This window comes from Teleopsis dalmanni, chromosome 2 (genome assembly GCF_002237135.1).
Source record: "Teleopsis dalmanni isolate 2A chromosome 2, ASM223713v2, whole genome shotgun sequence".
Classification (NCBI taxonomy): Eukaryota; Metazoa; Arthropoda; class Insecta; order Diptera; family Diopsidae; genus Teleopsis; species Teleopsis dalmanni.
In genome coordinates, this window is record NC_051847.1 from 150026724 (window position 1) to 150042338 (window position 15615).

General features: G+C 31.1%; 1 protein-coding gene across 3 annotated transcripts; it reads right to left on the reverse strand.

The window, feature by feature from the left end:
• Positions 1 to 1233: 1233 nt before the first annotated feature.
• LOC119678738 (dual specificity mitogen-activated protein kinase kinase 4) lies at positions 1234 to 15093 on the reverse strand. 3 transcript variants are annotated; one of them, XR_005252351.1, is made up of 8 exons: positions 14641 to 15093; positions 14377 to 14583; positions 13711 to 14312; positions 12775 to 12915; positions 12623 to 12708; positions 11127 to 11326; positions 1557 to 1884; positions 1234 to 1439 (listed from the first exon to the last, which is right to left on the reverse strand). XR_005252351.1 is itself a non-coding variant. In XM_038090748.1 (7 exons), the coding sequence occupies exons 1-6, from the start codon at positions 14669 to 14671 to the stop codon at positions 11152 to 11154; spliced, it is 1242 nt and encodes a 413-aa protein (XP_037946676.1). In that variant the 5' UTR covers positions 14672 to 15093; the 3' UTR covers positions 1550 to 1884; positions 11127 to 11151. The 3 variants fall into 3 exon arrangements, 2 of the variants coding, with proteins under 2 accessions (XP_037946676.1, XP_037946675.1); XM_038090748.1 differs by lacking the exon at positions 1234 to 1439 and having other exon boundaries at positions 1550 to 1884; XM_038090747.1 differs by lacking the exons at positions 1234 to 1439; positions 1557 to 1884 and having other exon boundaries at positions 10806 to 11326.
• Between the last annotated feature and the right edge of the window lie 522 nt (positions 15094 to 15615).

The window sequence follows — 15615 nt, forward strand, 5'->3', positions numbered from 1 at the left end:
AGAAAGGATAAACATTCTCCTTTTTAAAACTCCAGTCTTAAAGCTTTTACCCGTTAACTCCAAAAACCTAGTTGTTATGGAAAAAATACAGATTTTAAATCAGTGCTCAACAACCTCAAATTAACCTAAAAAATGAAAATTTAATATTGCTTCTTATAATTTTAGAATAACATCTTAGTTAATAGCAAATATGAATTATATCAAATATAAATTATTTTTTTTTTTTATTATTTTTTTTTTATTATTTTTTTTATTTGTATATATATTATTTTATATTATATATATTTTTATTTTTTTATTATATTTAATTAATTAAATTTAATAAAAGTAATTGAATTAATTTAAAAGAATAAAAATAAATTTTAGTTGTTACAATATCACTAAATTTTAAAAAATAATTTCTTTGTCATTATAATTAAAATTTATAAATAAAAAAATTTTATTTCAAGATATACGAAGATAGTGTCTCTAGTAAATTATTTATTTGCTGTAAAAAATACATAAATATTTTTGCTTAGATAACCGCGTTTTTAAACTTTAGCCTGTTCTTGCCAGAGATCCAGCTCAACAGGATAAAATTGGATAACAAATTTGAGTTTAGCAGGCTCTAAATAATCTAAGTCCGTTAAAAAAAAAATCAAAAAAACATAAAGACTACATTTTTGTAGCACAGACGTATATGTATAGTCATGTATAAAGTCAAAAATACTTCGTTCATTAACAGGAGCCCCTTGGTTCCTCATACATATGGACCTTCAAGTGCCACTAGTCAAAGACGAATTAGCCCTCCTACGGCAGAAATATGACACTAAAATAATGGTACTTCCAAACCCACTCCCTCAATATCTTACCAGAACAAGAAATATATCCCGTCTCAAAAGACCAGATTTACCGGCATACTTTTAATGCATCTGAAATGTATTACCACATTAAGTTAAAAACTTTAAAAATAAAAAATTAAGAACTTTACGTTTTAAACAAAGAAAGTTTAGATAGTGACATAAACTTTGAATGAATATTTTAGTTAGTAAGATTTAAATAATTATTGTTAGACTTTTTAAGTCAATTAATAAATAAAAAAAAAGAAACAAAAATGTGTCAAGAGTTTCTTTTATAATATAGGGGCTTATATGATATACTGTGCCTTGTTTTATAATTTAAATTTATTTATTTATTATTTAACTAAGTTTAAGTTTATAACTAATTTATCTCATAGATTGTGTTTTAGATTCTATACACAAAGATATATAGTAGAGGTGTAAAACTTGTACTATTATATTATAATCCAAGTATTTCTGATATATACTTGTATGTGCTTTTGCATCCGTTTAATTCATCTTTTAATCACTGCTATCATAACAAGCTATAATTGTGGTGTGATTTTTCTTTATTATATTTGAGAAATTATTTATTCACTCATTTTTGATGGACCTGATATACTTAAATAAAAAAAAGATATAAAATTTATTTGTGTTGAAAACAACATATCAGTTTATTTACATTGAAAATAATTATTTATATATCCTTATTTATACGTACAATGAATCTCCACTTACCTTAAGGCAATTTCCTCAGAAAGTGAACATTTTAATTGCTTTTTTAAAATACACGCAGAAGGCTCTCGTTTGATTAAATTACGGCTTTATTCAATTTAGACACTGAAGCTCTTACCATGGTGTTTTCCTGTGAAGCTTTAATATTTTGTCGTCGTTACGACAATTTGATTAACTGAGGCCTTATTGAATAATGTGAGAGAATTTAAAAGGTCCTTATTAAATTATGTCATAGTTTTTTTCTTCCTTCCTTTACGGATATAATGACGCATTGCAAATCACTTCACTTGCAAATTGAATTTAATGTATCTTGAGGCCTTTATCGTAGGTGCTACGAAATTGTTATTAAATTAAAAATTTACCATTTGTGCAAATATTCGTTTATATTCGTTATATACAATATATAAATATGGTATGTATAAATTATGCATATATCGTGTGTAGTATTTTACATATGTAAGTGGAAAATAGTTATTGAAGTCTGAAAGTCATAGGAAAACTTTAAATTGTTGAACGTTTAAAAATAAATTAATTTGAATATTATTTAAAATATTTTGCGAAAATCACACACAATCGATTTTAAGTATTTTATATTTTATAGAATTATCAAGAATGTTGATTAATTCATTTAATAATAATTCAATTAAATTAATTTAACAATTAGTTAATAATTTAACCAATTGATTAAAGAATTCGTAAAAACTTAAACTCATTTTAACGTTATTTTTTTTTGTCAAAGGTGACGCGTCTTATGATGAAAAGAAACTAGAAGGATTCGAACAGTAATAAAGAAACAACAACAAAAATGTGATTAATTTATTGAAATTAGACTGACCATACAACGCTGTTTCGAGTATTGCCAAGTACTCATCATTAATGATGTTAGAAAATATTCGGATTTTTAATTAATTAGTTTATAGTTTGTTTATAATTTGTTGGTCAACAAGTGCCAACCCTAGAACTCGTGTCTATTAAATTAGAAACGATGATAAATCGTGTTTTTCCACAAGTACGTAAGGTCAATGTTCTTAAACTCATTTTATTTTTAATTTATAGAAATACTAGTATTTATATAAAAATTTTTATAATCACTAGGTAAAAAAAATGTATCTTTAAATTTTTTAAATATTTATATAGAAAATGTTATTATGTATGGTTAAAAATATATAATATTAAACTTTTTAAGCCAACAAAATAGAACTAAGGACACAGTTAATTAAAAAAGGATATGCCGTCTTAGAGAATGTAAATATATTAGGAATTCTCCTGATGAAGGCAAAAGCGAATTTACCGAAATACGTATAGAAATATACAAAAAATTTAATTAATTTAATTAATTTTGTATAAATTATACAAAAAAATTAATCACTCAAAGAAAGATTCAATTAGAAATCGAAAAGAAATTATAAGATGAGCAGGTTCTTATTTTACGCAAACTAAAACACTCTGAGCAACATTATTCTGAAGCTACTCGCATAGAGAAGAAAACATTAACTATAAAAAAATCTATTAAAAAAATTCAGTACTATGAAAAAATAATGTTTTTATGTAAATGATATCTTTGTCTTTTTTGGAAAGTTAAAGGGAAGTGGTTGAGTCCCCAAGAGTAGTTCACACTAATCCATATTAGTCAAGTACACGTACTCAAGTCTCCACGAACGATCGGGTCTACGTCCCGGAGTCACTCGTCATCAACGACGACCAAGAATCGCTCAACATCCCCCAATGGGACTTCACAAGCAGGTATGTGTTCGTTGACATATGTCGTTTATTTGTGTTTTTCCCACTAAGAAGCAAGTCCCGGCCATCTTGCTTCTTATGTTACTTCTAATGGCCGGTGTTGAACCTAATCCTGGTCCAGTCGGACCTTCCACTTCAACTTGGCACTGTTCTGTCTGCCACTCTATCATTCGCAGAAATCAAACATCAGTGAAATGCAATAGTTGCAGTAACTGGTGTCACTTAAATAATTGTTCAGGGTTGCATAGCCATACTGATTGGAATCCTGCTTTTAGAGGTGCTTGCTGTCCTCCAGCCCCTCTACACAGACAATCTCCTTCTTCGTCTACTTCCGGCAGTCCTTTTCCAATCAATACCTCTTCTAATTCTCTTACTACTTGGCTTTGCACTGTGTGTAAAAGAGTAATCTCTAAGAATACCATCTCCGTCCGTTGCAATTCTTGTAACGGCTGGTGTCACCTTAGACCTTGCTCCGGATTGGCCTCGCATCATGGTTGGAATTCAAATTTCATTGGCAGTTGCTGCCAAACTCCGCCTATTATTCCACCACAAAACCACTCACACCCGCATCGCTCTAGCGTAGTCTCTATAATTAATAGTTCATCTCCCCTCAAAATTCTACAGTTTAACTGTAACGGTCTAAGAGAGAAACTATTTGAAATTGCAGCATTCATGACCTCCAACAACATTGCGGTAGCTGCACTGCAGGAGACTAAACTATTGCCCAACTCCTCTCTCTCTCCCCCCTCAGGCTTTACACTCATTCGTAAAGATCGACCTAGGGGCGCTGGAGGAGGCGTTGCTTTTTTGTTGCGGGATTCAACATCTCATTGTGAGCTTACTTTGCCCCCGTCTAATGACGAATACTTGGAGGTTATAGGGTTAAAAATTTTCATTGGTAGGACTTCAAGGTTCCTTGAACTAATCAACATCTACCTGCCACCCAACTCTAGCTGCCCCCCGCAGCACACCCCAAATATTTCACATCTTCTTGATGGGGAGTCGCGTTTTGTACTGGGTGATTTGAATGCACACCATTCTCTGTGGTTTTCCAACCTACCAACTGATCAGAGAGGCTTGCAATTGGCATCCCAAATTGATGAATCCTCTTTTGGTGTTCTAAATGAGGACTCATCCACTAGGGTAACGCCGACTTGTTCCAGCTCTCCTGATGTCAGTCTCGCAAGCCCTAGGCTTCTCGCTGCCTCGAATTGGAGTGTTGACATAGCTTTAAGCTCAGATCACACTCCCATTACAATTTCTATTCCATCAATCGAGGTCCTCGCGGAGACTGACAAGAAAACCTACAGAAATTTCAAAAAAGCGAATTGGGCCCTTTTCAAAGATATATCTGAACGCGACTTCAGCAACATTTCTCTGTCCTCTGATTTGAACAAGGCAGAGAAACAATTTCGCAGCATTATCATTAAAGCTGCAGCCACAGCCGTCCCTGCAGGTAGATATAAAACCATTAGACCAGGTTTTCCCAGCGACGCTGTGCCTCTTGCTGAAGAACGTGATAATCTTCGAAGATTAAATCCAGCCAATCCACACATAAAAGTCCTGAACAATAACATCCGTAAAATGGTGGACGATCATCGTCTTAATAAATGGAAGGAACATTTAGATAATTGCGATCTTCAAAATGGTAAATTGTGGACTACCATTAAAGCTCTTTCTAATCCTTCCCGTTCCAACAACAAGGCGATATCATTTAATGGGATCACCTTCCCTGATCCCAAGCATTGCGCCCGACAATTTTGTCGTCTTTTCGTGCCCAATGCTTCTGCTTCTCTTGTTTCACGCAGACAGAAACGCGCTTTTAGGAAGCCACATTCCGACGACACCACGCTGCTCTCCTCGGATGATGTACTTAATACGATCAGACATGCCAAAGCCTCGAAAGCTCTTGGTCCTGATGGCATTTCCATGCTCATGCTCAAGAATCTCGGGACCTTTGGTATTTCAGCTCTGACGAATATTCTGAACTCTTCCATCAGTTCACACATCATCCCTAACATTTGGAAGACTGGTAGGATTATTCCATTGTTGAAACCAGGTAAACTGGCAGGCCTAGGTGAATCATATAGACCGATATCCTTGCTATCTCCAGTAGCCAAAGTTCTGGAGTCTCTAGTTCTCAAGCAAATATCCCCTCATATTCATCTAGCACCTCATCAACATGGTTTTCGTAAACGTCACAGTACCACCTCAGCTCTTTGTGAGATCACATCTCAAATTTCAAATGGCTTAAATCAAAGTCGCCCGTGCGAACGCACGGTGCTGGTTGCCCTTGACCTCGCAAAAGCATTTCACACAGTCTCCCATAGGACGCTGTTAGATGACTTAGCCGAAACAACTATCCCTGACTCTACCAAGCGATGGCTCTGCAACTACCTTATTGGCAGATCATCCTTTGTTGACTTTAGAGATAATGTGTCTAAGGCTAGGAAATTGAAACAAGGTGTTCCCCAGGGCAGCGCTCTTTCACCGATCCTCTTCAATTTATACATGTCCAAACTCCCGGACCCCCCCGAGGGAGTCAGAGTCATTACCTATGCAGATGACTGCACTATTCTTGCTACGGGCCAGGACCCTTCAATACTGTGCAACAGGTTAAATGCATATCTACCATCCTTGGCAACATGTTTGGCTGATAGAAATCTTCAACTATCACCAAATAAATCTTCTGCCACCCTCTTTACTTCCTGGACTAAAGAGGTTTCCTTAACTCTGCCCATAAATATCGGTGAAATCAGGATCCCTACCACCACCAAACCGAAAATCCTGGGTGTCGTTCTCGACAGTATGCTGACTTTTTCTGCACATGCGTCTGCTGTATGTGACCGGTTGAAATCGCGTAATAATGTGTTAAAAGCTCTCGCAGGTTGTTCATGGGGCAAGGATAAAGAAACCCTACTGACTACATACAAAGCAATAGGACGTCCTATTGCGGCCTATGCGGCTCCAGTATGGACCCCACAACTCTGCGAGACGCAATGGACTAAGATCCAATCATGTCAAAACACGGCATTGCGGGTTGCAACTGGCTGCCATAGCATGTCGCATGTCGACCACCTTCATGCAGAATCAAAAATGCTTCTTGTAAAAGAGCATAATCAACTACTGTCCAAACAATATCTTCTCGCGTGCCACACAGATGGTCATCCAAATGGCGTCATGGCTAGTAGTGCCCTCCCTCCTAGATGCATTCGTCGATCTCTCCTCTCTTTTAATAATTCTATCGACGCTTTTTGCAACGGAGCTAACATCAGTGAGGTCGAATACAAACGTGGACTTATAGCCCTCCACACCGATGCAGTATCTTCTTCGAGACCTAGGTTGTCTAACAACAAGGTTCTTAATAGGCCTCCGCCTAATATCTCCTCGGATGAACGTTCGCTACCTCGTGCAGCAAGAACTGTCCTTGCTCAATTGAGATCAGGATATAGCCGAGTGCTAAACAGTTACTTGTCTCGCATAAATACGTCCATCCAAAACGTGTGCCCAAACTGCAGCGCTTCTCCCCATGACGTCGCCCATCTGTTTTCATGTCCTTCTGCACACACTAATCTTCGTCCAATTAACCTTTGGACTCACCCCATTGAAGTGGCCAGGTTTCTCCGCCTGGATCCAGGATGAGGGTTCATGTACATTCCTTATCCCTATTCCTCCTCATTCCTTTCTCCTCTCCCCCTTGTCTCTCCTACCACCCATCTAATCTTTCCCATTCCCTACTCATGTAATCGTCTTGTGTTTCCTTTCATGTTTATCTGCTTACAGGTCCCAGCGGGTTACTACAACAACAACAACACGTACTCAAAAGAAACATTCCCTAATCGTTCAAGAGACTACAGGAACTGATACTGAAAGTAACATACACCTTGAAACTAGTTTTAAAAATCAAAAGCAATAGACAATATTAATAGTAGAAATCATTTATAGTAGACTTTAATGCTTACAGTATAACAGAAATTACAAATAAGTTAGTTGATATTAAAAATTGACTTAGTAAGGTCAATACGAGTATAACAATTGTTCTAAGTATGCTAACATAATACCATCAGCAAAGAAAGTAAATGTGCTAATTGCGATTCACCCTTAAATGCTAAGCCAGACTGAACTCTATTAAGTTGAAATTTCTTTACATTGAAAAAGCAGGCTTTTTAAACATGGATGTACAATTGACTTCATTTTATATTTATCATCTAATAACACTTTTTAATTTTCTCACCTATTAATATTTGTACCCTTTTTTTCTAAATCTTGTTAATTCCGAGAAACTATTCTTATAGTCGTCTTCATATTAATTATATTCATTTTGACTTTGATTTGTTTTTACCAATAATTATTGTGATCTATAATGGAACGAAAGTTTAAACTCTTTTTATGTAATTTCAAATTTGTTGCAAAAAGTCAATATGAACAATATTTAATCAAAATCCTGTTTGCGCTTACAAATGAAATTAAAGCTTGGATATATAGTCTATTATATATCCTTTGTTTCTAATTTACATGACACAACAAAGCAAGGCAGTAACGTAAAAAGGGACTTGAAATATGTTAAAAGGATGCGTTGTTGTTTTCGTTGTAGTGTACCACTCATGAAATCAATTTTTTGACTTCGTTAGTGGAGAAAATAGCAATACTTTGTCTAGAAAGACTTAAGCTTGTGTTTTCTATATGTCTGAATCTGTCATGATGAGAATAGAAACGATTCGGAATATAATATATGTTATTGTTATTGGCACCAGTTCAAATAACATATAGTATATTTTTTTTATCGCCATGCTTCTTTTAACAAAATGGTGATTCAGTTTTTTTTTTTTGGGTTTCCGAATCTCCTGTAGATCATCACGGGCAATAACAAGACGAATAAGCAAAACGGACAGATTGCATTAGGATCACATTTGAAATGTGAACAGGATTCGATTGTTGGAATCATTCTATAAAGACAATTAGTAAATCGTCATGAAGTGCATAAATATAATTTGTATGCAAATTTAAAAAAAGCAAAAATGTACAACGATCTACCCAGTAAGATACCCAGTAAAGATATTAGTCTTATAGTGCGTATGTTGATGGGTCACTTAGTTCTAGTAACTAGTTTTCAAGAACGACCGGGTCTACTCCCAGGAGTCATACATCAATCTCGACGACGAAGTGCCGTTCATTATCCCACAAGGAGCTTTTCAAGCCGATCTCCACGGGTTACAACAACAACAAAACAACGGATTACTATCGATTAGGAAACTATGCTAGCATATTTAATATTTTCTTTAATTCATTTTATCGTAAAAAGTTCCTTATCTTTTAAGACGACAAAGTAACATACATCAATCTCAGCACCGATTACAACAACAATAAAAAATATTTTACAAGGCAGGGAAACTGATATATATATACATATATAGATTTTTATTGAAACCAACACCAAATACGTAACGGTAAGAGCGCCTAAACTATTTTACAAAATATATGATTATCTTAAGAATTCTGTACTTCCAGTTAGAAAAACCCAAGCCATGCAGAGAAGATTTGTCAATATCCGTTCTGACATGCTTTAAACGAAAATGGAAGTTACAATGTTACAATAAAAGTTATGTAGAATAGAAACGAATCAGAATGTATGTCATTGTTATTGGTAGCAGTTGAAATTACATTACATTAACAGGTTATCCCAGTGTCGATCAATGTAGACTCGGAGCAACTCGTTAATTTCGGCAACGAAGTACCGTTCGGTCCAAACGGATCTGCAAGCAGATCTCTGCACGCTACCATAACAACATCCACATTTCATATTTCTGAATAAAAATGCTGACACAATCAAATCTAATAGTATGTTTTCACTGGTTTCGTTAGACCAGTTAAATTACTTCAGATTGCTTGAGTTACTTGAATCTCAAGTAAGTTAACTGATCTAACAAATCAGTGACCAGTGAAAACGTACTGTAATGATATCACAACGGTTCACAGGCGTATGTGAGTTCCAATATGTCTTTTTATATAAAAGTATATATTAAGTATACATAAAAATGAATTAATTAATTAAATCAAATCGAATAATTATATTTGATTAAATATTAAGAAATAAACCAATATTTTGCAAATTTTTAAAGCCAGTTTTTATTGGTATTATTGTAACTACGATGCTTAATATTAAGATTTAATGCACTATTTTAAAATTGTTTTTAGACAACATTTTAAAATATATTTTATTTATTAAATACATATCCATTTCTTATTTATTTCTTAACCCAATATGACGACTTATTGTCAAATCTGACCATAAATTAATTCAGTGATTTTAATTTGTGTTAGATCAATTCAAGAACAACGAAAAAATTAACTATCAACGACTAGAGAAACTGGAACTTTCTCAAGTACTCAGTGTTCAATATGTACCTTAGGTTGAATAAGTATTCTAATATCTACTAGTGCTATTTCTAAATAGTTTCATTTGTTGTTGTATTTTTATTTTTGTTTTTCTTACTGTTTTGTATTGTATTGTTTTGTTTTGTTTTGTTTGTTTTATGATTTTTGTTTTTGTTTAATATAAAGCTAAATTACATTGATTCACTTATAGTTATACACTTAACGCTAGTGCTTTTTTAAAGTCATTAATGTAAAAATAAATATATTTATTTATATATTTTTAAAATTTTTCTCAATTTTCTTAGTTCAGTTAACATATTTAATAAAAACGCATGGCAAAATAACATTTCTGGCATTAAAAGTGAAGCTGGTATGCAAAAAAATACTCCCAGCTTTTAAACGGTTTGGCGTTGTGTTGTGACGGTTTTGCTTTTGTTTTTTGCATTTAAAATTGCTCAAATATTTTATTTATTTTATTTTATTTCATTTTATTTTATTTAATTTTACTTTATTTTATATAAAAAGAAATCTTTACAACCTGAGTTTCGAAATGTGTCATTAATTTACAATTTGAAGCAGAAAATATGTTGCTTTTTATACCTTATAAAAACCTTGTTTTTATTTATGTTATTTGGGACTAAAAATATAGGCACGCTATTATTACATACAATATTAACTACTTAAAAATAATGGTGTTTAGTAATTATCTGATCAGGATAATTCGCTGGACTTAACCAGTTACAAGCGAAACATAAGTACTAAATGCATATTTTGTTTTTTTGTTTTTTTTTTAACTTTTTTGTTTAAATTAAACAATTTCTTGTTTTACATATTAATTTTTGTTTTGTTTTTTTTCTCTTTTTGTTTTGTTTTGTTAATAAATTCAATTAACAGTTATAAAAGCAGATATGGCTAATACATTTTTGTTATTGATTTTAATTTAATTTACACTTAATATATATTAAACTTACATATAGTATATAATGTGGCTTATTTCTGATAATTTTTGTGTTATTTAAATTTGCATAAAAAGTTATTATTAGAATAATAGTTATTGCTTTTCAGTGGATTTTGTAGGTTTTTTCTTTATTTTAAAAATGTTTTGTTTCAAACAAGTTTATTATTTTATTTTTTATAAATCTATATTTTTGAAATAGAAGGCAAATATTAAACTTGATTTGTGACTTTACTGAAGTCAGTGTAATTTTATATGGATTGCTTATGCCTTTAATAAAATATATTAATATCTTTTAGAGTTTAAACCAATATATTGGTGTATATTTATTTATTTATATATGTATATATAATTAAAAAAAAAATAAAGAAAACATTACTAGTAATAATTATTTTCTAACTGCGCTAGATAACTTTGCTACAACATTAAACCATAGAGTACTTATAGCTGTACTCACTCTATATGACAATTTTAAATATTATCATTTTAAAGTGTTCACTTACATATATCTCAAAACGGTTTCAATTATTAACTTTCAGCCGGCTGATTCATAGTGAATTGTGTGATGCCATCATTTTCCATAGACTCTAGTATATCCGTCACATAAGCAGCTACATCAGTGTGGCTATGTTCTCCTCGTATGATAAATGGCATTTGTAATAAGCGGCTATATTTTGGACGTTCACTTTCATTTTTAATAAGACTATAAAAGCATAGAGAAAATATTTTTTATACATACTCTCAACTACAATATAACAATTAACTGAATAATCACTAAATTTATGTGTAAATATCAGTAAAAGTTTTTTTTTTAAGTGAGTACATACTTATTTATTGTATTTTCTCTTAGAATGAGACTAACAAAAAGTTCTAAAATTGTAATATTAAACTTTTTTATTTCAACTCTACACTTGTACAATGTAAAATAAAATAAGGAAACCTTGTATTATGGGCCTCACTTAAATCATTGTGAATGTATATTAGGGGGTTTATTAAGAAAACAAATAAACTTTGTCAGATCACTAAGAAAAGAGTGGGGTTTTTATTTGAAGCTATTGAATTTTAATTAATGGCTGGACGGTCAACTATTTTAAATCCGTAAGTAGTGGATAGAAGTGCGAGATTATCAAATTCAGGTTTAACTGAGGGAATTGATAGATGGATGCTTGATGGATGCTTTTATTGCTTATATACTATGAGGCACCAGTAATTGTTCTCATTACTTTTTACTACACTTTTTGTATAATTTCAATATTTGAAGCACTAGCATTGCTTAATATCTGGATACCAAACATTTTCAAAGATCACTGATAACAGATATGTGCATTTTTAAATAGCTGAAAAACTCATTGATTCAAAATTGATTTATTTTGTAAATAATTTTATATGCTTTATTTTATAAGCATAGAGAGATAATTTTTTAAAAAGTAGTAGAATTCACTTTGCATAATAGAGAGAAATAACAAATGTTGAAATTTATAAGTGAGATATATACAAAAGTAAATCTTTGGGAAAGAGATAAAAAAGCCAACTAAAAGTAACCATATGAAAGGGCATTACAATTTTAATAGAAATACAAAATCTGAATGTTTTGATTTACTACAAACCAATTACTAGAATTGATTTATTTAATGTTCGTATTTTCGGCTAATCTAGTTCAAATGGTTAGATTTTATAAGAAATAAAATAATAAAAAGTATTTAATTATAAAGCTTTTTTAAATTTATTTATCGACCTGTTTATTAAAATGAGTTTTTATATATTTTTTTAATCTGGCTGTAGGTCTCTTCTTGTTGAATAATTCAACGCTTAATACTTTTTATTATACTCTATATTTCGACTCTTCTTGAGAGTCATCATCAGGATTCCAATCTACTACCAATCTATGTATCACATCGGGTGACAATAATATAATTACAAATGTTTTATGCGTCATTGTTTTTATTTAAATTTCAGTTTAAATAAATCATAAAAAAAGAAAAATTTTGTATTCACTTACCAAGTATTAACAAAATCAACAAATTCAATTGAAAACTCCATGCCATTGTAAGAAGGTTGCAAACGCGGAGGATCTCCTTGCACAACCTACACATACATAATTGAGATGTGAATAGATTTTAATTAAATAAAAATTATTTTTAATAAACATACCTGACATAATTGCTCAAAAACTGAATCCCATTTACGATATGGAAAAGTACCAGTTGCTACTTCCATCAGTGTTATGCCTAAGGACCAAACATCACTACGTACATCGTAACCTTTAGCACGTTCTGGATCAATTCTCTCCGGCTATAATATAAAGAATTCATTACATATTTGCATATATAACATATTGTTTCTAACACACAACAAATATGTTATTATCAATTTAGATTTTAAGTAAAATTTTATAATTTTTATAAGTGTTGCATCAATTTCTTTAAATTATTAATAAATAATATTAAAAAAATAACACATAGTTATTATTGCATATTATATTAATTAATAAAGTATTTCCTCTGTCTTTATTTAATCAATTTAGAATTCATTTGACAATAGTAAAATATCTATATAACAAAAAATTAATTTGAACAATTATTAATCTATTAAGCAGTGTGTGAGAAAGCGCTTAATAACTTTCATTCAGTTTTGATTTTTTAAAGTTAAATATGATAAAAGAAACCGTGTTTCTTATTAGAAACTATAGAGAGGTATTTTGAACAGTAGTAAAGTACAACAATAAAATTTTATTATTAATTAATTTATATTAATTAATTGATAATAATTGTTACTTGCCATTTACCTATCATCAGTGTTCTTGGAATCATTTCTTATATTAAATTATTTGTAAATAATATTTGAGAGTGCAAGTACCAGGGGTTGATTTGTATCCTGTCAAATTTAAACGCTGACTCTAAGTTTCAAATATGACAGGATACGAGTTCTACCCTTGGTACTTGTCGTCTCAGAAATTTATTTACGAATAATTAAACTTTTATATTGTAAAAAATTTTTTAAATTTTAAAAATACTGACAACTTGTATTTGTTATTTCTTTATATTTAAAAATAATAAACTATAACTACACATTAATTGTAAAGCTTACCGCCATATATGGACGACATCCAGCATCTTTTGTTTTGGCTATGGAATCAACTAGTTGTCCTGAGATACCAAAATCACATAATTTAATATCACCACGTTTGTGTAATAAAATATTGCTTGGCTTAACATCTCTGTGAATAATTTTTAATTTTTCTTTTAAATAGTTTAAAGCGTGCACAGTAGCCACTGTTATTTTGGCAAGTATGGATTCAGGAATCCTTTGTTGTTTGCGTTCATATATATATTTATAAAATTTATCCAAAGAAGTGTCCATCAATTCCATACATATCCAGCAATCGCCCTCTTTAAACAGCGCACCATAAAATTGTACTATGAAATTACATTCATTCGATTTCATAACAACTTCTAAGTCCATCAGGAGTTGTTTCTGTGCTTTTTCATCAACTGTCGAACGTATGCGCTTAACGGCCATAACCATATCAATTTTTTTAAATATCATTTTATTTACAGCACCAAATGCTCCACGTCCAATCTCACCAAGATCTTCCATATCATCTGATGTGAATTGATAGATGTTTTGAGAGCCAGGTCCTAATTGTAGTTTGCCACAAGCTTGTTGTTGTATTCTTTCGCGTGTGCGATCTTTAGAAATGTAGACATTATTATTTATTTATTTCATAAGCATATTTAATCATTTTTATATTACCTGGCATGCCCATTGGTAGAGGTGGATTAACAATATTGGCGCCGGTCGCTGGTGAACCAAATCTTAGAGACATATTATGTGAAGAGAAGCTTGATGCCGACGATGTAGAACCTGATGATGTTGAAGACAAAGATGATGGTGGGTGTCGCATGTTATGGTTGTTAAAATTTAATTCTCCAGGTGGTACGCGTGGTCGACCGGAACTTACTATTAAATATAAATGTTGAATTATGTATACATACATATTCAATTAATTTAGTTTACCTGCAAATAAATTATTGGGACGCTCAGCCATATTTCAGTAAAATGCTCCAATTGTAGCAGATATGTTGGTTAAGTAATTTTCAATCCGGGCGTAAAGTGTAGAAAAGTGTTAAGTGAATTTATTTTCAAACTAATTTTTAGTATAGTTAAAGTTATATATTTGCATTAATGATAACCTAAAAACTAATTTACAAATATTTTATATGCTCGCATAACTTTGCAATGCAAATTTAAGTGTTCGATTTTTCTATTACGGCAAAACAACACAATATATGAAATGCACAGGACGGCCAATATGCTTCATTATTCTACTCAAATCGTTTGATTTTAATCAATCATATTCCATATTTTACAAATATTATATATTGTTCGCAAAAACTATGAAATATTATTTTATAATAATATAAGTAACAATCGCTTGTCTTTATTTAATGAAATACTACAAAAATATATATGTATGAATGTAATTTAGTGGCAATTTTCTGAGTTGTATTTTTTTCGCTTTTGTTATCACTTGCATTTTGCCTTGCATTTTGGCAGTTTGGCAGCACTTTAATGCATTAATGTGTACTAAAATATAAATTTTAAATTGTCCTTCAAAATAAAACAATGAATTATTAAATAACAACTCAATAATTATGTTCTTTTTTAATTAAACTAAATGCTTTATTGTTTTATTTTATTCTTTATATGTAATAATATATAAATATGTTTCGCTACAAATTAAACAGTAGTTATATGAAATCGAAAAATTTAAATTCGCTTATTAAAACAGAATGAAAATTAACAAATTTTATACAATAATATATTATAAACATATAATTTGCATTAAATATATGTTATTTAGTACTAAAAACTTTTTCTTTATTTGTGTTGATTTTCAAATGTGTAGAAGCCATCAACCGCAGCTAACTTAACATAAACAACAGCAGTGTTACCGCGGTACTGCAGGTTTTTGTTGTTCTTATCATAAAT